This window comes from Eurytemora carolleeae, unplaced genomic scaffold, assembly GCF_000591075.1.
Source record: "Eurytemora carolleeae unplaced genomic scaffold, Eaff_2.0 scaffold365, whole genome shotgun sequence".
Lineage (NCBI taxonomy): Eukaryota > Metazoa > Arthropoda > Copepoda > Calanoida > Temoridae > Eurytemora > Eurytemora carolleeae.
Window position 1 is genome coordinate 222,199 of NW_019396257.1, and position 23,631 is coordinate 245,829.

Sequence of the window (23,631 nt, forward strand, 5' to 3'; positions counted from 1 at the left end):
AAACATATACATATATTACATAACATACATGGACAGTGTACTGTATACAGTATATATACTTTAAACATATACATATATTACATAACATACATGGACAGTGTACTGTATACGGTATATATACTTTAAACATAAATTGGCGAGTATAGAACAGAAAGATAAGGAGAAATCATTCGCTCAGACCTGGCAGGAGTCAGCTACACCAGAGACCCAAGATCCTATCGGAAGAATAGTGGCAATACTAGAACGCCCTAAGGTGGAAGATGCTCAAGAAGTTTACTTGACTTACCTGAGGGCGGAGAAGGCAGCTGGCAGAGGAGATAGGCCGACGTTGAGAGATCTGAGCAAGGCGGAGGCGGAGTATAAGAAAAGGATGTTGAATTTTAGCTGTAAAGCTCCAACCTATGATGGTAACCCCGCCAAAGTGTTCAACTGGTGTGGCGAATTAGAGAAGCATCTGTCAAGAAACGAATGTGAAATGATCCCTAATGATACAATAAAGAGGATGCTGTTAGACCGTATAACGGGAAAAGCACAGTCTGAGGTTGTATTGTTGAAACCTGATGGACTAGCTTTTGACAATTACGAGATTGGTGAATTCTTTCAGGAATTACTAAAGAAGTTTACTCATGAGAAGGGTGAGGAAGGCAGGAAGATGGAGTATATGCAGCGGAGACAGGCGAGAAACGAAGATGCTAGGCAGTACTACACAGACAAGCTAAGGCTATTCATGCAAGCATACCCCCCAGCCCGGAGGAGTCTAGTGGAATTCAAGACTAGTATGCTGTTAGGACTGTATAACGCTGAACTGAGGAAAACGTGCCTGACATTTATGCCTAAAGAGATTAAACATGAACGGGAGATTAAAGCAGTTCTGGACCACCAACTGGTAAACCTGAGGACTTATAATATGGACCCAATGGCTCCAGCACAGGATATGTCAGGCTTACATAGTACTTATGGGTATGATAGGAGTGAGATGACTAAGGCCAAGGAGATGTTGAAGACAGGGCAGGTACTCATGGACGTCAACGCCATGCCAGGGCTGGTGGAGGACGTATCTGATGCTGAGGATTTTGATGTCAAGGGCGGGGTGAATGCTCTCCAGAGTGGAGAGGCGTGTTATTTTTGCAAGAAAACCGGTCATCAGAAGAGAGACTGCAGGAAATTTGAAGAATGGAAGAAGAAAAACCCCTACAGGAAACCTGGGGGAAACCCTCAGAGTGATAATTCCCGCCCATCAATTTCGTGCTATAATTGTGGGAAAGAAGGCCATATTTCTCAGGAATGCAGAGGAGAACGTAAAAATCAAGGGAGGAGAGGAAACGGTGGATATGGAGGTGGACAGATGGCAGATATGGCCAAATCCATGGCAGTGATGCAGGAAGTGCTGAAGAAGCTGGTTCCAGGGGTGGTTTTTCCCTAGGGGGTTGCGATGACGGACGGTCGTCAGCTCCTATGATTGCAGAAAATAATGATTTGAATGTAAATAATGATCGTTTAATAAACATTTCTGTTAATCCAAGTGTCCTTAATTTGTGTGAATTCAGACTGGAAGTGAAGAGGGATATAGTTAGAACAGAAGTGTTAGATAATATAGACAAGGTTGGGGAAATATCTAATGGTTTTAACCCAGAAGTGAGAGGAAGTTTGAGACCTAACGGACATAAAGATTTCAAACTAAAAGAGTGGGAAAAGAACATTCTCACACATCTGAACAGTGTTAATTTAGTTGAGAAAGACAACCGTAAAACCTCGTATGTGAAATTTAAGTTATTTAAACGAGATATATATGGGTTAGCCTTAGTAGATACAGGCAATTTAGTGAAAGGTACTTTAGTGTCAAGTGAATTCTGGAAGATGATAGGGGGGAAAATGTTAGAGGAAAGTAACGCTAGAGTACACACTGCAGAGAAAGGCAGGAAAGGGTTGAGAGTATTAGGGAAAGGAGAAAGGATTAAGTTCTACTTGGATGGTCTAGACCGTAGATTTGAGGTAGAACCGATTGTGATAGAAGGCCTGAATCATGCCGTGAATTTTGGTATCGAGTTTTTTCGCCAGCAGGAAGTGTCTATATCCTGTACGGAGAAGGAAGTGAAACTAGTAACCGGAAGTAAGGGACAAGAAAGGCTAACGAGGCTGTGCAGTGCTGATGTAAACCTTTCCTTTTCATGATTAAAGGCAGAAGAGTAGATAAGGTAACAAAGAAGAATGCACAAGTAATTCCCACTGTGTTGAAAGCAGAGAGAAGGGAACCGGAAGTAAACAACCTTAGTAACATGGAGGAAGTGGTAGAGAGGAAGTTATGGTCTGCTGAGAAGGTGATTATGTCTGCAGGAAGTGCGAAACTAGTTAAGGTGAGAACAGAAGGGAACTGGAAGGGTGCTGGGGTAGTAGAATCATTGCCTGTAGAAAATCAGGAGAAGGGGAGAAAAGTGTTACTTCCGGAGAATGCGTATGACCTGTCAGGAAGTGTACAAGCAGTATACGTGGAGAACCATGCAGAAGAGTGTGTAGAGTTGTGCGTAGGACAGAAGCTGGGCACTATACATAGTATGTGCATAGATAAACAGGCCTGGATTAAAGAAGAGTTAAGGGGAAGTACGGCACAGGATTTAGATGAAGAGGAAGTGTGCAACTCGCAGGAATCACTTAATTCTCTGCACGAATCTGATTTCCCAACAGAAGAGAGTAGGAGAAAGTTTATCAAGGATAGTTTCAAGATAGATGAGAACGAGATTTTAAATAGGGATGCAAAGTTGAAAGAGGAAATAATCAAACTCTTTCTGGAGAACTTTTCTACGTTGGCTCTTCACCAAAATCATTATGGTAAAACAGATTTATTGGAGCTGCGGATAGAACTTCAAGCAGGGGCAGTAGAGATCTAAGGTGAGGCCATTGAACCCAGATCAGCGTGCAAACTTGAAGGAACAATTGGATGAGTGGATCCAACAGGGGATTATAGAACCTGCAAACAGTCCCTGGGCATCACCACTAGTTCCAGTGAAGAAGAAGGATGGGAGGACAAGATGGGTGACTGACCTGAGGCAGCTTAATGACGTCACCATCAAGGATGCTTATCCTCTGACGAATATTCAGGAAAATCTACAAAAGTTCAAGGGTGCAAAAATCTTCACTTCAATAGACGCCTGCGGGGCATATCACGCGATACAGATAGAAGAGGGGAGCAGGGATTGTACAGCTTTTATTAGTCCTTTCGGCACATTTCATTATATAAGAATGCCCTTTGGACTCTCAAACGCCGGCAGCGTGTATAGCCGGATGTTGGACCTAGCCCTGGCACATTTATCTGTGGAGTACTGGTTATCCTACCTCGACGACATACTGGTGTACTCCATGGATACCTGGGACCACTTGAATCACCTGAAGAGCATTGTAGAGGCTCATATGAAGGCAGGGATCAAAATCCAACCCAAGAAGACGAAGATATTTCAGACAGAAACCGAATACTTAGGACATAAAGTGAGTCAGGGCGGAGTACAGATGTTGGAACAATATGTGAAGGATATACAGAGCTGGCCAGGTCCCACTAGTTGTAAGGAAATGTCGTCATTTCTCGGGTTCACAGGTTATTACAGGGGATTTATTCCAAAGTATTCGGCTTTGACCAACAGGATGAATAGTCTGAAGAAGGCAGAGAAATTTGAATGGACCGAAGACATGGAGAAGGATTTCCTGGAGTTGAAAGCAGAGTTTTCGGCAGGGCGGATACAAGCTTATCCAGATTTCGATTCTGATGAACCTTTTATTCTTACTACGGACTGGTCGTCTTTAAACATTGCAGGGGTTTTGTCACAGAAACAAGAGGGAGTGGAACGTTTTCTGGGCTGTTGGGGGCGTAAATGCAACCGTTACGAGAGACATTACTCCAGTGCCAAGGGAGAGTTACTCGCCCTAGTGAAGTGTATGAAGAAGTGGGAACATATTCTGAAGTACCGGCCCCCCTTTTTAGTATACACAGATGCTGCTAGTTTGAAGTATATTGTGAACTTGAAGTCAGAAGAAACGATTTTTCAACAGGTATGCGGAACTGGCTCAGTTTGAGTTTATCGTGATACATAAGAAAGGAAGTGAGAACATTAATGCAGATGCCTTGTCCCGAGCCAAACATTTAGATGAGCCAACGGCAGAAGAAAACGAAGAGTATCAGGAAGCTAACGAAGTGGGAGAAATGAAGATAACTTTTGCATCGGAAATAGAAGGAAACCCTGTGGAGATAGGAAAATCGAGGCGGAAGTTCACCGGATATCCGTCAGCTATTCACAACCTGAGTAAGGAGACAAGATTTGAGATAATAGAAGGAAACGAATTAAGGAAGTTACAGGAAGAGGATGCAGTCTGGAAGGAAGTGATTAAGTGGATAGTGGATGGTAAAATACCTAAGATGCAGGAAGTGAGGGGAGGAATACAGGAAGTGATATCAGTGAGGCAGATATTCAATCCTACTCTGTTTGTAAAGCATAATGGAATCCTATGTTATAACCGTCACACTGATCCAGCCAAGCCATATGATGCCCTACATGTTTGTGTACCAGCAGTGAAGTTAGAGGAAGTGTTCAAGATTTGTCATGAGGGCGTGGCTGGAGGACATAGGGGCGTGGCTGGAACATTAGACAAGTTTCAGAGAACATTCTTTGCAATGTCTGCACGGGAGAAAATCCGTAGACTAGTGGATCGATGTAACACCTGTTTAGCTAAGGAAAGGAGTATTCAAAACAAGAGAGGGCCTCATGTGCCTAGTACAGTGGGAAATGTAGGAGAAAAGGTTTTTATAGATTTAGTTTCTATGTCGGGAACTGTGAGAAAGAACAATAGTGAGTATTCTGAGAAACATGGGCAGGGAGATGCAAAATAAATGGGATCTAGGGGTAAAGGCGGCTTGTCTGGCCTACAACACTATGGTGCATAGTTGTACAGGCCAGACTCCGTTCTTTGCAACCTTTGGAAGGGAAGCCATAGTTCCTATCCATTGGGTTTACCCCATTTCCAAACCAGATGTGGAGAAGGATGTAACTGCCTGGACAGAGACTATACAAGAGAGGTTCCAAACTGCATATGCTGGAATGAGAGAAAAACAACAACAGACAGTACGAAGAAGCGCTCAATACTTCAAGCCAATCCTGAACCAGTTTAACATAGGTCAGTGGGTATGGATCTTTGACCCTAGAATAGTTCCAGCCAGCTGTGACAAACTCAGGTCATATTGGGCTGGGCCCTATAAGATAATCGGGTTAATGGCCCCAGCACTGGCTGAGGTGATTGCTGTGTACGAGCAAGGGAAACCAAGAATCGTTAGCATAGACATTCTCAAAGAGTTTCGCGGGGAGAACAATGTGCATTGTTTCCCCAGTGCAGGGATCAAGAGGGGGCAATCAGAGTGCGTGGATAGTAGAGTCAACGGTAAATGGCGGAGGAGAGAAGGGATAAAACGGGAATTACGTAATCTCACCCCAGTGAATTACGAGGAATATGATCCCAGCTGGGACCTGGAAGACCAATCAAAGAAATGTAAAATGGCGGTAAATTGTTTATTGGACGGCTGCAGATGTAGAAGAGAGGCCGCCAGTAGCGAGCCAATGAGAAGGGAGAAAGGAGATGACGTCAGTGCAGCAGAGTACAGCCGGAATCCGACGCCGTCAGTACTCGTGATAACAGGCGCGGCGGGGACCCAGGACAAGGCCGTGGCAGTACCACCGGTAACAGCACCTGGCTGCAGCAACCATCCGAGCCGGTACAACGATACTTCGGCAGATCTGAGCGCCGATACAACCAGATCAAGTTCAAATCTTACACTGGATAATAGTAATCAGTCGGGTAGTAAACCAAGGAGGACTCAGACATCCTGGAGCAAGAAGATTTTCAAGATAATGCTGACGTTGATGCTGTTGATGACCACCGTGATGAAGGTAGAAGGGGTTGAAGAATGGCGAGAATCCCCCTTCCGTGTTAGAGCTTACGATTGCAGTACACCGGGTGCGATCAACAAACTACACCTACCAGAAAATTGCTTTATACCAGAGGATAAATTACCTGAGAAGTTGACCGTACCTAAGCCAGCCTGGATCCTCGGGGAGGAGTACGTACATGAAATTTCCGGTGTGGTTTGCTCTGCTACAATATCCCGTTTTCGGGGATACTGTGGAGCTTACTCACACTGGAAGTTCATGGACGTGCCCGAGGTGGAGGCCGACGAGCCTGTGACCTTAGAACAGTGCAAGTCGGCCTCCTCTAAGGGGTTTTATAACTCTCCTGACGGTAAGAAGGTGAAGATCGCACCGGGAGAAACCATCCTCTATCAATACATTGAGGATGGGAGTATCACGGTGCATCCAACCAATACGTACTGTCAGGGGGTGTCACTACCCCTGCATAGGGGCACTGTTGCAGATCAGACCTTGATATTGACCCAGATCCGTTTTTCCATGATCCGGGAAGTTTACCTCCGGACAAGAGGTGGGAAGACAGCTGCAAAATTTTCCCGTGTTTCGCTCCCTCCTAGCTGCTCCAAAGAATGGTGCTTGGATGGGTCTCGGGTTTATCTGTTGGATGACAAAGCTCAAGGTTGTCCGTTCAAGAGAATCCGCTCCCTCAGCCTGAGGGAAGAAGGATCATTTATGATCTCTGAAGACTGGTCTATGTTATTCAACGTCACTAAAAAAGACGTTCTCCTGACGCCTGGCTGTCCACAGATGACTATCTATCACACCTCCCTAGGCACTGTATCCCTCACCTTTGATAAGCGAGCTGCTGGACTCCCTGAGGTTGTGAGTCTGGACGTGAGAAGTGACCAGGACCTCATCCCCACGTTAAAGTTTTTGGAACACAAGAATTCCCGTGCTCTGGTTAGCCTTAATGATAGAGTCGAGCGTGGAGGTTGCTCCACTTGGCTCAACGTGCGGAACGACCATGACTATCTCCACCCCTTGCAGCGTGTTCCTGGCCTGTTTGTTCGACGCCAAGGACAGATTGTTTATGAATATCAGTGTCAACCAGAGTTTTGCAGATTCCTACTCCTTTGAAGATGGAGATCGCCAGTGCTTACAAACCTAGTGAACAGGTGTCCACTCTCTACACCAGGGACGAATTGGTACACTGGGAAGAATACCAACAGCTCCCCACATTCCAACACTCCCAACACCAGCGAATTCTGAACGCTCTCTGCGATGGCGAATCCTGCAGCTATGGAGGACAGAGTGCTATGGCAGGAATGAACCTAGAAGACTTCCAACGACATATTAAAGAGGGTAGCCAGGCTATGTTAGCCTCCATGAATCCCTTTGGATTCATATCAAGGGAAATTGAGCACTTGAAAATGTGCTTGAACACATTACTCTTAATCGAGTACAGTGTACTAACTGTTTCTGTAGTAATAAGTGTCGTACTCTATGGAGCTACTGCTACCCTAGGAGCATTGATAACTAGGCTAACCCTAAATTGGGCCCTATTGAAAAGCCGGAAGTGCCCGAGAGTTGAAAGCGTCCAGCTTGAGCGATTGGTTCCTAATATATAATTATACCGTTTTCGATTGATTTGTAATAAATGATAAACGGGTATAAATCCCCCCCCCCTGATTTGTAACATATAATCTGTATTAATGCAATCTATGTTATCTATGTTCTTAATGCTATCTACCTTATCTATGATTATTATTAATTCTTAACGATTTGTAAGTTGACCAGATCGGGCTAGCCCGGTCAGTTCATTCACCTGTATATAGAAATAAATCAGTTGAGTACTACTCGTTGTTTTACACAGTTGTGCTTTGAGCCTTGAGTTTTGGCTAGAGAGATAGAGAGTCAGTTAGACTCGTATTAGAGTTAGAGTAAAGTTATCACCATCTAGATTTCTTACATAATGATGTACAATGTACATAAAAAAAGGTAGAATTTGTTCTTAAAATGGTGTGATGTGATTTTTACCCCTGATTGTTAATTATGAAAATGGTGTTGAGAAAGAATTCTGAAATACTAATTTACACAAAATTAGTTAAACTATTTAAGTTGATAGTTACTTGCAGGATGACACTTCTAAGAATAATAAACAAATTTAATTTGCTTAATATATCCTCAATCTGTTGGTTCCTTATAAACAATTATATGAACCCTAACTTTTTCTCTGTGATATCGAAGTTTTCTAAAGTATTTCGAGTTTTCGAACATTTTGTCCGACTTTTAGAACAGAATTTAACAATGTTTGAGATATCTCTTACATCAATTTATTTTCGAATAAAATGTTCAAAATTTCAAAAGGTAGAATTCGAGCTTTAGGGTTGTCTTTTACAATGTATATTTTTTATTATTTATTAATTAAAAGATTATCATTTTATGCAATATTTGAACAAAACCTTTGGAAATTGTTTATTAAAAAAGTTCTAGGTCGTCATTAAAGCCTCGTTCTTTGTGCGTAACCCTGTGCAAAAGAATTCCGAAAAAGACTAATTGAGCTGAACTATATATATAATTTTAAAGTTTGCCATCTGTTAAGTACTAATTATCTGCAATTATATATATATGTATGAATGAGAAGCCGGCCCAGGCTTGAGGATAGTTCAACAGTTTATATCAATACCTTCACATTCAAAGATATGAAGTAAGTATTTTTATTTTTTAAAATTGGAATTTAAGTTTATGTTAAATTAATCTCACTATAGAATGATTCATTGTTATTAATTCAAATAACCAAGACCTTTCACTCAGAGTGAAATTATAATTCTACGTTTCTATCTCACAACAAAAATATGGGACCATAGCGGCTAGTTTTTTTACCTTTAAATGCGCTGGTTTAGAATTACAGGGGAATTTAGTGACGACTTTTATATCGTCTTCGATCCACGTGGTATTTTTTCAAAAACACAATAATTGCAGTATTCCAGTTTACACATCAATATTGAAAACGCCTGGTCGTGAGATTTTTAAAATGAGGTCTACCATATTTGTTTTGTATCTTTAAAATTAACGGACATACTGCAAAATTTGTAATAAATTTCAAATTATTTAAAAAATCAAAATTGTCTTAATATCTAATATATTCCTTAATTTATAAAATACGAGAAAGGTAGACCACTTTATTAAAAGCTCGTTCGACGACAAGCCTCATTTGTATACCTTCTTTGCAATGCATTAATTATCAGAAATCAAGGACGACGTACAAATTTACAAGTCGTCTCTCAATTCCAATGTTTATTGGGACACCCTGTTCATACACTCATTGATATCATTTTGATCTCGAAATTAGCAATTCATTGTTTCTTAGTAGAGTATTAGAGAAACCCCATATTAAAGGAACTTTTAGCGTAATTTTAAGAGCATGTCTGATTCACAGCGGAACTAGTGTCCGAAGTATGAATTGATTTTGTTTATGAAAACTATTTGTGGTTTCTCTGCAAAAGTAACAAACGAAGTTTACACTTATTAAGCCACAAATCAGACATGCCTCTCTTTAAATGGAGGATTACTTAAAATTACAACTATAATCCCTTTAAGCTTAGCACTAACACACAAGCTCTGCAATTTGAGTTTCTTTCTTAAATAATGCTTAATTATGGATATTGTCTTACTGGAAAACCAGCGCATCCCATTAAACATGGATAATTAAGATATTGATGCAATAAAAAAAAATCTTTGTTTTTTCTCAATCGAAAGCTTTTTAGATGAAAAAGTCTTTGCAATCCGACTAACATTAAAGAATGCTAATTCCTAGCTCTCTATTGCTCTAAATAATAAATTTTCTTTAAGGACGACGACATTTATAGAAACCTTGCATTTCAAACTTTTTGCATAATTAACAAAATATTTCATTTGTCTATTTTGGGATAAAAGGTTTCTATTTTTTTCCAACTTGGGTTTTCATCTACAAAATTACGAAGCGTAAACTTTGGAAATCCATTATTTAGAAATACGCGTTGTTTGAAGACGACATTTATTTGCCAAAACAAATTTATTTTTAACCCCAAATACAGTTATTTTCATCTTAGTATCTGTCGATCCCCTTAAATGTTTAAATTTGAAAAATTCCCCATGGCTTAGCAATAGGAAGGTTTCTTTTATATGCTTTAAATGAATAAAGGCAAAGATCTTAAAATTACCGGCGGTTTTTTTTGTAGCATGAGGGCAATCTTTTCGGCAAAACTTAAATAAGAGAAGAAATGTTTACGATGCGCATCAAAATAAAATTTATCTGATATTGTCAATGTTTTCTTAATTTACAACAATTTATCAGTAACGAACTACTCTCGATCACAAGTATTTAAAAAACTAACATTCTGTTCATAATCTTCAACGAAATTTTTCTAATTTCTGAATGTCAAATTTACAAAAAAATGTCGGATATAAACATTTCATAGATAGAACATTTCATAGATAGGACATTTCATGATAGGACATTTCATAGATAGGACATTTCATAGATAGGACTTTTCATAGATAGGACATTTTATACATGGAACAGTTCATAGAAAACATTTCATAAATAGGACATTTCATGATAGGACTTTTCATAGATAGGACATTTTATACATGGAACAGTTCATAGAAAACATTTCATAAGATAGGACTTTTCATAGATAGGACATTTTATACATGGAACAGTTCATAGAAAACATTTCATAAATAGGACATTTCATGATAGGACATTTCATAGATAGGACATTTCATAGATAGGACATTTCATAGATAGGACATTTTATACATGGGACATTTCATAGAAAACATTTCATAGATAGGACATTTCATTAACCAGGAATTATCGTAGATATGATATTTAATATTTTTTTGAGACATCTACAGTGCAAAACAATATCTATTAATATGCATTTTATCTCACATATATTTATCTCAAACTTATCACATTTTATGTTTTTTAACATGTTAATTTTTATATATTCTTTATGTTTTCAGGATAATCAGCTTTTCTTCATTAAGCCTTCTTCTATTTCTTGTCAGCCTAACTGTTGGGAGTACCATCACGGACAGGAAAGATGAAAACGGACCAGAAATCGCAGATACAGAAAGCGTAGATGAAAGCGGAGATTATGAAGATGAAAGTGAGGATTATGAAGATGAAAGCGGGGATTATGAAGATGGAAGCGGGGATTATGAAGATGGAAGTGGAGTTTATGATGATGGAAATGGAGATGACGATGATGATGAAAGTGAAGAATATTATGAGAATGAAGACTATTATCAAGATGATGAATATGAGTATGAGGAGAAAAAATAAGAAGAATTAAGATGATAATGAAAAAGTATCTTTACAGTTCGAAAATCGTTTTCATAAAATTAATATGTTAACGTTCGACTAATCAACAATTATCAATTTTAAACATTTCTTTCACAATTTAGTTTGTTTTCATAAATAATTGGAATAATTAAGTGAAATAAATATGAAAATTAAATAATTAAAAATCAAATTACCGTCAAAAACTTAGTTTTGCGTAAGGCTCGCCACACATCGAATTAAGTCAATAATTTAATATCCAGAAACTTTTAAATGAAGGGGTTAAGTTCACTCCCGAGGATTTTCCTAAAGATGCAATTAAAGAAAAATCTATATATATAAAATTGTAATCTCGTTTGGGTGTCTGTTTGTTTGTTTGTCCGATCATAACTTGGGAACCCCTGGACCGATTTGCCTCAAATTTTGGTCGGGGAACTCGGGAGACCCACGGAAATGTTCTTGGCTTGGTTTTGAGATTCTAAGTTAAGTAAGTCGACTTTTCATAGCGAAAATTCAGTTTCCCGGTAATATCGTTCAGTTGCGGGTAACTGGCGGGAGTAACTTTTAGTAACCTGGGCAGTGCTGGGTTCCCAAGCTAGTTCAAAGTAAAGGGGTGGTTTTATCGGACTAACAGGGGAGATGGAGGGGGGGGGGGGGGTTTAAAAATAATAATCGTTTGGACTTCTGGAAACTTTTGAATTGATGAAACCATTTTAATCATTTTAAATTATACATTTTTAAGCATTATTTGGCTATTACGTTAGAACTATGCAAAACAATTATTTGGCGGATTATTAAGAACATATAATTGTGCAAATTTAAAGAAATGTGTGTGGGGGGAAATACAATTTTGTCTCAAAATGTTTTTTTTTAATCTTTAATTCATTTTGTCTTTCGCTTTCTACAACCTTTGGGCAAATAGTGGTAAAGGTAAACAATTTGTTTGGCAACAGACCATGCACTTCTGATGGAGTTAAGTTTAAACATATTTTGTTTTGTTTTCAGGCATAAATGTTTTTCTAATCCAAGATTTAATCTGTTTTTCATCTTACATGCCCAGGCCTGTATAATCAGTCATGGTTTTTAATCATATTGCCTCTTCTTTACAAAGTTTCTCATTATACCCTTTTTATTTATTTCAATAGACTAGAGTCTCCCTCCCCCCCCCCCCCCCCCCCCCGACTACTTCTGAACACATTACCCACTATATATACCCCCCTCGTCTTTGTCAGGATGAGTGGCCTATAATGCTTATGAGCTCTGGAATTTCTGAAAATAAATTCGAAATATTTTAAGTAAAAAATAACATAACGGACTATTACAGGTTTAAGCCAACTCAATAGAAGTATTCAAAATAAGTTATTACTTCAAAATTCCAGGGCCCATACTTTTCTTGTTTCTCCCCCCTCCTTGTCTAGAGCCGGAGCCAAAGCAGAGCAAGCAGAGCAGAGCGGAGTACGTTTGTTACTTTGCAAGGTGCAGGGAGAGCAGGGACGGAGCTGAAGTGAAACTTTCAAGGTTTAGAAAGTCTTACATCAAGAGTTCAGAGTTCACAGAGTTTTAAATCAAGAGTTCTGAGTTTTGCATCAAGAATTCAGAGGTTCGCAGAGTTTTACATCAAGAGTTCAGAGGTTCAAAGAGTTTTAAATCAAGAGGTCAGAAATTTACAGAGTTTTACATCAAAAGTTCAGAGGTTCACATGGTTTTACATCAAAAGTTCAGAGGTTCACATAGTTTTACATCAAGAGTTCAGTTATTTTCATAGTTTATATCAAGAGGTCAGAGGTCATACTCACAAATAAGGTATATTTGATAATAATAAAACAAGTTAAATTTATGTATTTTATTTAGTTTGTGATGTAAATATTGGCGTATACGTTATTTTTTAGAACTTCTATTTGAACAGTAGATTTTGTATAACGTTGTACAATTTGTACAAGGGAAAAAATATATAATAGACATCTGCCAAAAAATAAACTATTTTAGAGGAAAATCCTGCCGGAACAGGTTTCATTGTTTTGATTGTAAACTTCAAGAATATATAATATGTTATATCGTGACGAATAAATCAGGATAATAGGAGTGGGGGACGGAGGGGACCCCACCCCCCTCCACGATCGTTCAGATATGTTGGTCAAACAGTGAGTCTTGCCTTCCAAACCCGTGTTACATCCATTAAATTTAGTATTTTTTTGTTTTTTTTTCAATCCTTTGTTTTTGTTGCGTTATACGTTAATTTCATTACGCTGTGTTTGATGAATTTTGAATGAGTTTTGCAAATATTTGCAGCCATTTAACATATACTAGGCTTTCAGGACACTTCGTGCCATCTTCTATTACACTCATTATTTTGCTCTATTTGTGAACATTTTATCTTTTATCTATATCTTTATATTTCTATGAATTTAGAGTAGAAATATCTGTTTGTTTGTTGTAATATGTATGTCTGATCAGATCTTGACCAATTTGTCTCAAATTGATTGGGAACTCGTAGAAACACGGGAATTTTTTTAGCTTGGCTTAAAAGATTTAAGTTGAAAAGGTCGACTTTTCAAAGAAAAACTTTGTTTCCAGACAAAGCTGGGTTTCTGCGCATTATAAAACAATAACAAAAAAGTTCGCGGATTTGATCATATTTTTTCGTGGATTCTCAAAATTTTATGACAATCAAACGTTTTTGGTGGCAAATTTTGAAATTCTGGATGTCCATAAACTTTCCTTGGGGTCATGTGAGGTCCCACAAAAATTCGGGCCCAATCGGTTCAGCTGTTTTTACGTTTATTGGTTACAAACAAACAGACAGCCAAGTATTGATATATTTTAATGCGCTTATTGTTAGAATTCGTAACCTCCATCTGCAATTATTTAATTTTTTCTCCAATTTCCTTTTTTTATTAAATCATAACACCCTGTGGCCTCCGGGTAACCTTGCTGGGGGTCATTCCAGGCAAATCTTTCAGAGGAAACTTATTCAACTTTCAATTGAAAGTTTTAAAAGCAAATATCTAAATATATTGATGATATGAAATATGTAATCATGATTCATAAAATAATTTTAAAGTGATAATTAAATTCTTAGTTTTTAATCTTGATATACATATAATTCTTAATTTGATTTTTTTCAATATTTAACAACTTTCATACAATATTCACAATTGATAGGGGTGGGGGAGATCAGCTACTAGTATACGCTCACGGTGATCTAAAGGTTGCAAGGCTATTAAAAATCAGTTAGTTCCGTAAGATTAAAGGCGAAAGTGTTGAAAATAATTCGTTTTTCTATTTGTTTAAAACAAACTAAACATGGTTTTTTAAAATATTTTCTAGAGAATATAAGAAATACATACCATTGTGAAATGTATTAAATCAAAACTAGATAACATTGTTTTACACAACTTATTTGGTCCCCATTTTAAATTAGTCGAGTGGAATTTTAAAAGAATTCACTATTTTCATTCGTAAATAAATTCAAACTGTCGACTGAAAATCCGTGTTTTATTAATACAGTTAAACTCGTGTTTTTTTACAGATTGATCATTTAGAAAAATACAGAAGGCTCACAAAAAATTCAGATATTGCTAGTTTCTTTTTTCTTCTTTGCGTATATTTTGTGTTATTCAATAAGGTATATGACGCTCTATACCTCTACGATACGGGACAATTTAACTCAATATAATGATTGCATAACGCGGTCTTATAGTTTACAAATATCGATTAATGAAATATGATCCTTATAGATTATATTTCGCCGCCATTTGTATTTTGATAATTCAATATCAAAGTTAAAAATAATACGCTTCGCTCCCATCTTCTGGTAAATTTTGAGATTAAATGTTGCTGTTTTTTCTTTGTAATTGCAAAACTCGAAATTTTGCGAATTTTTCTGTGAAAATTGTTGAATTTCTACTGAAACCTTCAATCGTTTTAACATTTATTGGATTTAATCAAAGAGACAAAGACTTAATCAGAATAGCCAAGCCTCAACACGGAAAGTGACTTTGGGTCCGTTTCCTTTTTTTTTCAAGAATAATCGGAAATCGCTCAAAAACTGAAAAGTGTTAAGGTATTTCCGAATATTTTTGATCCATTTCCGATATACTTACATTTGATTCGATTTCCGTTATTTTTATAAGTTTCCGCAATTTTTTGGGTCCGTTCCCTGTTTTCAAAAAAACGTTTTAAATTCTCAGTTTGTTGATGGGTTTTCTCTTTTTTTGATCCGTTTCCTCATTTTTTAGGTCCGTTTCCGGTTTTCAGAAAAAGTTTTAAATTCTCAAATAAAAACAAAGTAAAGGAAATGACAATCAATTCATTTCTTTCTGCATCAAGTTTGTTACGTTAATGGCTTGCTGCTGAACCTATTTGAAGCTCTTTGAAAATAAACCATTTAAAATTTGTGTAAATTAACTTCAGATGCTTTCTCAACTGATTTAATAAAATACTCTCTAAAAGTTTCAGAGCTAGGTGTGACGAGGGAGGGAAACCCTGGACGCCATGAGCATCCATAATGCAGACGGCCCAAAAAATGAGGAAAAGGATCTAAAAAAAGAGGAAACCAATCAACAAACTGAGATTTTAAAACTTTTTTGAGAAATCCTTCAAAAATATTGGGAAATAAACCGGAATCGAGAAATCGAGGAAACGGATCAAAAAAGTGGGAAACTCCTCTAAAATTTAGATTTAAGGAATTTCCGAAAATTTTTGAGAAAACAGGAAACGCCTCGAAAAAAAACATTTTGGGGAGGTTTCCGTTTTTTGGGGTCCGTTTCCATGTTGAGGCGTTTCCGTGTTGAGGCGTTTCCATAGCACCATTATATCAAAAGATTAATAGTTCAAAAAAATCATACAAAACAGAAAATTTATAATAGTTTATCATAAGAACAGATAAGTACATGTTAAAACTGTGCAATACTTAATAATAAAATAGCATCCTAATATATGTTATAATAAGTCACATGCATTGCGTTCAATTTCAACCCTAAATGAAAATAAAATTCCATTATGTAAAAAATTACTAGCTTTGCTGCAACATCGCCACAGTGGACTAGGGTCATCTTAAAATCAAACCGGACCGACCCGTTGTACACCCTTATAATGGCGCGGCCCCTATTCTCTGTCAGCCCGGTTTCAACTTTGATAGTGCGGTCAGACTTTTTACAGTACCTGACCTATCATAGGCCTATTTTACCGTACCTGACCTATCATCATAGACCTATTTTACAGTACTTGACCTATCATAGACCTATTTTACAGTACCTGACCTATCATAGACCTATTTTACCTACCCCACTAGCTTAATTCAGTTCAATGTTCAATATTATATTGAAATGATTTAATAACAAATTCTCAGTGTTGTGAATGTGATACCAACATTTCTGAAAAAGGATTATTAAATGGCATGAGGATTCTTGTTTTGGTGAAAACTTCTTGAATTTCCGGTTTCTGACGTGTGTTTATCCTTTATTATCAAACAACATCTTAAGAAATTAATATTGGATAAATTCAGGATATTTACAATCTTGAGAGAACACGCGAGAAGATAGGATAGTGTGAACGATTTAGCTTACAAAGGAACTGAGTATTTGCCACAAACTCAAATTTTCTGATTCATATATTTTTGCATCCTGATGGTGTAAACTTTTGACGTTTCAAATAAGACTAATTGATATAACAGAATTCATTTGTTTCAAATATCAAAGCTCTATGGCATCTTGTTGTAAAAACTAAGAATTTAAAAAAACAGTGTTGCAAAACTGAGTTATGTTGTTAATAAACTGAAAAGTTCTTTTACTTACATCTTTGCGACCTGACAGTTTAAAGTATAAAAGTTTTACATCATCAGGTTGTCAAGATATATGGATGAGAATATTAGAGTTTGAGTGATCAGTTCTTTTAGCACATAGATCTCTATCAGGTGGAAAAATGAAATTAACATTTAAAATATATTTTTTTAGGGATAACGATACAGAGAAGTGTGATCTAACCTTGTTCTGGGTCCTGGGAATTGACCTAACAACCTCCAGGAAATGACCTAACCTTGTCCTGGGTCCTGGGAATTGACCTAACAACCTCCAGGAAATATAAAAACAAGTTGTGTGAAGGAAGAATGGATCGAAGAAATCTATTCTCTGATCTATCCGAAGGTGGAAGTAGCAGGTACATTTTACATTTTACATTCATTTAAAGAGGGAATGTCTGAAACTTTAATCTAATCAATGGTGGAAGAAAACGTCATTTTTCGGACTCAATAAGTGCTTAGCTCGATCTACACTGTTTCTTACAAGCAAGAAATATGCATGTCAATGTTGCAGAGAGACCACAAATAAAAAGAAACAGTTAAAGAAAAAGAAAAAAATATATATATATTATACTTGATCAGACAAATTCCTTTAAAATTAAACTTTTGGTATATCACACTTGCAAGGGCGTATACAGGGGGGGGGGAGGGGGAAGTTCCCCCACACATAGAACTCAGAGCTATCACACTTTTCAATTCTGAAACTGAAGAGTAAAGAGTATTAAAAATATTAGTTTGCTGTTTTTTTCTGCTAGTTTTGTTTGAGTGGGAGATGAAGTAGTACTTGTAAGGTAATTAGACTGTATGTGAACCTTTAAAGTATCTAAGAAGCCAACTGTTTTGAATTTACGTTTCAAATTTTGCCCCCCCCCCTAGGAGCTCTTAGGGGGCCCCCTAGATTTATTTCTGTATACACCCTTGCACACTTGACTTTAGATTAATTAGGTCACCGAATATTCTGCATAGATAAAGTTTTTAAAAACAATATTTTATATCATAAATCAACCTTGTTCTTTCTTCTACTTCTACTTAATTTGATAAGTTTCCTACAATGATTTCATCTTGTTTATTTTCTTACTTCATTTAATCCTTATAAGACTTTATACCAGGATTTTGCCAAATACGCCTTTAAAATAAAAGTTAAAAGCTTTTAAGTATGAAGTCGATACGGTCTTGAAATTTGATTAATAATTTTGAAGCTTTCTGGGTATAATTGTTCTATTTATTTTTAACTAACCAACATATTTGGTTGGTATTTGTACTATGTTATATATGTTGTATATCTTGTATTGATATTAGATAATATATTGTGTGCACACTTTTCTAAATATAGATTAACCTAAAGCATATAGAAACATTATATTTGTTGCAATTAAAATAAAGTAAAAATAACAAAAATATCAAATTTAAATCTGCAAAATAATATCTTTGTCATATTATAGTAAGGATTTATAAAAATTAATACAAAACAACCAGTGATTTACTTTGCACATTATTCACTGAAATAGTTTTACAAAACGAAATAGAATGTTCTAGTTTATCTACTTGTAAAATTTGATGATTAAACCTATTCTTTTGTTCTGATAACAACTTGTTGGCAAAAGGACTATAAAGATTTTATCTAGTTAAAAAAAATAATACCAGTTCAAAAAGATATTTTTAATTCAATTTGACAATCCCATTGATCTCATTGGTTCTGTCCTCCTTCTGTTATATTGTTCTAGGTGTTTGGTATCAGTAGCTCGAGGATGGGTTTACGTGTACGGTGTGGTGCTGTCCTCCTACTGTTATATTGTTCTAGGAGTTTGGTATCAGTAGCTCGAGGATGGGTTTACGTGTACGGTGTGGTGCTGTCCTCCTACTGTTATATTGTTCTAGGAGTTTGGTATCAGTAGCTAGAGGATGGGTGTACGTGTACGGTGTGGTACTGTCCGCCAACTGTTATATTGTTCTAGGAGTTTGGTATCAGTAGCTCGAGGATGGCTTTACGTGTACGGTGTGGTACTGTCCTCCTACTGTTATATTGTTCTAGGAGTTTGATATCAGTAGCTCGAGGATGGGTGTACGTGTACGGTGTCGTGCTCTCCTCCTACTGTTATATTGTTCTAGGAGTTTGGTATCAGTAGCTCGAGGATGGGTGTACGTGTACGGTGTGGTGCTCTCCTCCTACTGTTATATTGTTCTCTTCATAATGTCCTTCTTCTTCCTTCTTAGCGGAGTTCTCTTTACAGCAATATCATACAGGCCTCAGCAGGTTAAAATTATTTTTTAAAACCAATTTTATTTAATGAATTTGAGCTATGGTGCTTAAGTACCAACCTTTACGCGCGGCGCAGTTCAAATGGAACCAGCGCTTGATTTATAGTTAAAATTAAGAAAGGATTTGAATTAGGGTTACAAAGTTTACCCCTTCCAAACATTTAGTCTCCGACATGCAGAAGTCAAATATCAAAAGTCCGGAATTATCTAACCAACATTTTTGCCATCTGCAGAACATAAAGTCGGTTTAATTGTCTCCTGGGACAAATTTCAAATGGAAACAAACAAGTTATAATGAGACTAAAGACCTAATTTTAAGTGACCCACCATTTAATGAGTTACATGTCTGTTTTACAACTCGATGAGCAGGAGATTATAATTTTTCTATTTAAAAAGAGTTATATATTGTTAAATCAGTCACTCTAAAGTATAAATGAGAAAAGTCTAGAGACTAGAGAGGTATAGAGAAACCAAGCTTGAAAATAAGCCAGACAAATAAAGATACAGGGTGTCCCACGAAACATGACAGTTGGTGAAAAGTTTTGAACGTCTCTTTACAAATGCTGTATTAGATATTGAAGACTTTTTACAGTTAATTTATTTGCCTAATTTTACCCAACCCATGCCTTATTTAACCTATACTTCAGACTAAATCTATATTTTAAGACCAAATTAGATTTCAACATCTTATAAGCCTATGACAAAGAAATTTTTCATGGCTTTAAAATGACTTTAAAAGGAATTTGCACATTTTCACTTTTAATAGTTTAAAAAAAATCGTACATATTATTTTGTTAAGGTCGGAGAACAACTTGGAGAATGGACGTTTCGGTTTGCTCAGTCTCGGAATACAAGAATAGCAGGGCCTGCCTTTATTTTCCTCGGCTTCCTCATGTGTATCTCTAGTATAGTTCTCTGTATATTCTCCAGACGTGCGAACTCAGCCAGAGAGTTCACTGTGTACACTCATCATCCGAAAATACCAAACCAAATGGACACAGAGAAGTTTGAGTACACTAGACAAAGACGACCCGATGTCTCCACATTCTCTGTGGTTCAATCACAAGAAAAATCATACTTCACTGATGGGTAGGAAAAATAAAATCTAAAAAGGTTTTCTGATAAAATAGACAAATAACATTAGACTGTAGGAAAAAAATTAAAACTTTGCTTGAGGATACCTTTCTTTGATTTGCTAATGGATGATTGGCATTTAATAATTTTTTAACAAGAAAAAAAGTTATGTTTTTTGAAAAATGTTTGAATTGACATTTACACTCATTTTTTAATGTCACACAGTAGATCTCATATATAAGGGTACATAGCAAGAGCGCATGAAATGTCGTCTTGAAATTTATTTAGTCGAATTTATGGCAGCTGTTATGCTTCATCATTGTTCTGCACACAAAGAAGCTGATCAGATGTTTGCAGCTTCAAAGGGTTGAGTACAATTTATGAAAATATTGTCGAGAGTAATAATTATTTTGATAATTCTTCAGAAACTACTTTTTACTTTTATTTCAAATTAAATTAATAGCTCTGAAATATGCAGGACATCATTTGATATATTAAACTCCACGCGGCATTAATCTTAAATAGGTTAAGAATAAAACATTATAAAAACTCCTGCTATGTATCCATATATTTGGTATTCACTGTATTATCCAGTGAGACAGAGTGAGAGCAGAAAACTCTGGAACAGGAAGACGACTTTTGCACTCAAGTTATTACTTTAAATAGCTTCCAATGAACATGAGACACAGTATTTGTGCAGTATATTCAGACCCATTTAATTTTATGACTGAATCAATAAGTTGCTGATAAAACTATTAGCTTTGTGACAACATCAAATACACTTAAGGTATTGCTATAATGTCGCCTTCCTTTTCCACAGTTTTCTGGTTCTCACTGTCCTATAATTTTGTTTTTAGGTATTCAGATATGAAAAGTTTGATAGTTTCTGATATTGCTTGTTTCCCAGAACCCACTACTCCTTATCAGATCAGAGCTAGTCACTTGTAATTTTTTTCTAACCTATAACTTTAGTAAACAATTTAATTTAATGCAAGATCTAAGCCTATATTGTACTGCAATTCGCGTACACAGAATGAGGGTACAATGTACTTTTAGGAACTTTTTGGTTTGTACACATGTATGTGCCCCTGGCAAGTCTAGTTTAATCAAAGAGAATATATTAATATAGAGTGGAATTAAGTCGAAAAAAGTGTAAAACTGTGTAAATGTTCCCATACTGCAGGTCTACTTCACATATTTGTGCTATATAACCTTCCGGGCCGGCCCCTGGAGCATCTTTTTGAACAAAAAATGTTCTTGAAAATTTTATTTAGTTTTCTCTAAATAAACACTTTGACATCTTTAGCAATAACAATGAAAAGAATAAATTGTATTGGATATGTCCAGGGATCATACTGTATTATTGTGATGTACTGTGTAAATTTTGTGAACATTTATATAAATTTTTGTATTTTGAACTACTTTTCAGGCTTAAAGAACTGAACAAATTCATATCAAGAGATAGTCTTATTTCCCTTCTATTATAATCTCTGTTCTGTGAGTGAAATGCATGTATTGTATATATATATATTTGCGCATTGTGTTTACTTTTTTACTGTACTGCTGAGGTATACCAAAGCCAAAAAGAATAGAATATATATTAGAGGGGAATTTACTAGAAAAAAAGTGTAAAACGGCCATTTTGTTGTACTGTTTCCATACTGCAGGTGTACTTCACATATTTATGCTATATAACCTTTTGGGCCCTGGAATATCATTTTATAATCTCAAATTAATATGAACCAAATTATGAAATAGGCTGGTTTCATAATTGACCAATGATCATTTTACATAGACTCTATGTATTTCACTTTACAAACGATGATTTTCCGTTATAATTATAAATCAAATGATGTTTTTTATTCACCTAATTCATTATAATGTTTATTTAACAGCTTTAAAAAATTCGAAATTGAATTGAATAGTCTAGGGAACATACTGTATCAATGTTCTCTACTGCATATAATTTGTGAACATTTACATGATTCGTACACTTTGAACTCCCTTTCAGGCTGAAAGGGACTGAAAAAATTCATACCGAGAGACTTTTTTAATTCCCCTCTAATATATATTCTATTCTCTATGACCAAAGCTAATCAAATCATTTTCCGTACCCTTTTTTTACTTTATTCAGAAATGTCTCCAAGGTTTTGTAATTTCTAATCTCAATATAAATGTACCTTAGTCAGAGACATGCCTCAATTACAGTTTTTCCTTCTTTTTACTTATTAAAATACTTCATAAATTCTCAAAATGAATCAATGTTCATTTTTAAGTTTTATACTCAACCTCATACTAAAGATACATCAGTTTTTGTTCTTAATACTCAAGATGCAAATAATTTGTTTTACTTTTTATCAATTAAAACTAAATCGGTGAAAATTCAGATGCTGAAAACTTTAGAATGGGATATCCTTAATCCCAATCGGTTAATTAATCTGGAGATTAAGAAAAAGAGTGAAATAAGCATTGATCCCGATATCCACCATTCAAAAGTTCCCAGCTCAGATAAAATTCCTTGCGCTGCATGCTGGGACTGGTCATTGGTCCAATGATAAATTTAAGAAAATTTAGGAAATGTCTATTTTGTAAATAGTCTTTTCAAATTTATCAATCAGCGATTTAAATAGTTTCTTTGTTACCTATTAATTTAGAAAACATAAATTTTGAAAAGAAGTTAGATGAAACCTACACACGATTTTTTTTCTACAAAACTAACTTAGCATGATAGATAAACATGATTATAGTTTTGATCATCAGGGGCGTACGAGGGGGGGGGGCCGCGCCCCCCCGCCCCCCTCTACGCGTGCCCCCCCTGAGAGGCTGAGGGGGGCACCCATGGGGAGGCTCTTTTAATATTACATCTGCTTGCATTTCCCTTTCTCAGGTCAGGCTCGTCAGGCACAGTGGTGTACCTAGGGGGGGGCAGTAGTCCTCTTGCCCCCCCCTGGGAGTTCCAAAATTAAAAATTAAAAGGAAACTACGTTTAGAAAGTAACACCTGACTGGGGCAAAAAAAATTTAAAAAAGGTATGAATATTTTTTCAAAAAAGGGGTTTTGAAGGGGGGGGCACAATGTTGCCGAAGGGGGGGGACCAAAATTTTTTTTTGGCGCGCTTACGCGCGCAAATTGTGCCCCCCCCCCTAAACAAAAGCCCTCGTACGCCCCTGTAATGATCATCAAAAATTTAAAATACAAATTATGAAATTAATTAGCAGAAAATTTACACACGAAACTTTTATCCTACAAAAGCAACAAAATCATCTAAA

The 23,631-nt window shown here is 36.4% G+C and overlaps 2 protein-coding genes across 5 annotated transcripts; both read left to right on the forward strand.

The window, feature by feature from the left end:
* The first annotated feature begins 8,499 nt into the window (after nt 1-8,499).
* On the forward strand, nt 8,500-11,404 carry LOC111699511 (protein MAK16 homolog). The gene is made up of 2 exons (XM_023470196.1): nt 8,500-8,607; nt 10,914-11,404. Exons 1-2 carry the CDS (start codon nt 8,537-8,539, stop codon nt 11,233-11,235), a joined length of 393 nt encoding a protein of 130 aa, XP_023325964.1. The 5' UTR covers nt 8,500-8,536; the 3' UTR covers nt 11,236-11,404.
* Nucleotides 11,405-12,659: 1,255 nt separating this feature from the next.
* Nucleotides 12,660-21,822, forward strand: LOC111699512 (uncharacterized). Of its 4 annotated transcripts, XM_023470198.1 has the most exons (6): nt 12,843-12,863; nt 13,018-13,035; nt 17,187-17,388; nt 19,139-19,283; nt 20,088-20,377; nt 21,220-21,822. In XM_023470198.1, the coding sequence occupies exons 3-6, from the start codon at nt 17,339-17,341 to the stop codon at nt 21,308-21,310; spliced, it is 576 nt and encodes a 191-aa protein (XP_023325966.1). In that variant the 5' UTR covers nt 12,843-12,863; nt 13,018-13,035; nt 17,187-17,338; the 3' UTR covers nt 21,311-21,822. The 4 variants fall into 4 exon arrangements, with proteins under 4 accessions (XP_023325965.1, XP_023325967.1, XP_023325968.1 ...); XM_023470197.1 differs by lacking the exon at nt 13,018-13,035 and having other exon boundaries at nt 12,660-12,887; XM_023470199.1 differs by lacking the exon at nt 13,018-13,035 and having other exon boundaries at nt 12,660-12,863.
* Nucleotides 21,823-23,631: the final 1,809 nt, after the last annotated feature.

Bases quoted from the DNA above. Each gene is read 5' to 3' on its own strand.
- LOC111699512 (XM_023470197.1), top strand. From the start codon at position 17,339: ATGGATCGAAGAAATCTATTCTCTGATCTATCCGAAGGTGGAAGTAGC. The intron at 17,389-19,138 runs GTACATTTTACA...ATATTGTTCTAG, and splicing joins TCCGAAGGTGGAAGTAGCAG to GAGTTTGGTATCAGTAGCTC. The intron at 20,378-21,219 runs GTAGGAAAAATA...TTTTGTTTTTAG, and splicing joins AAATCATACTTCACTGATGG to GTATTCAGATATGAAAAGTT.
- LOC111699511 (XM_023470196.1), top strand. From the start codon at position 8,537: ATGAGAAGCCGGCCCAGGCTTGAGGATAGTTCAACAGTTTATATCAAT. The intron at 8,608-10,913 runs GTAAGTATTTTT...TTATGTTTTCAG, and splicing joins TTCACATTCAAAGATATGAA to GATAATCAGCTTTTCTTCAT.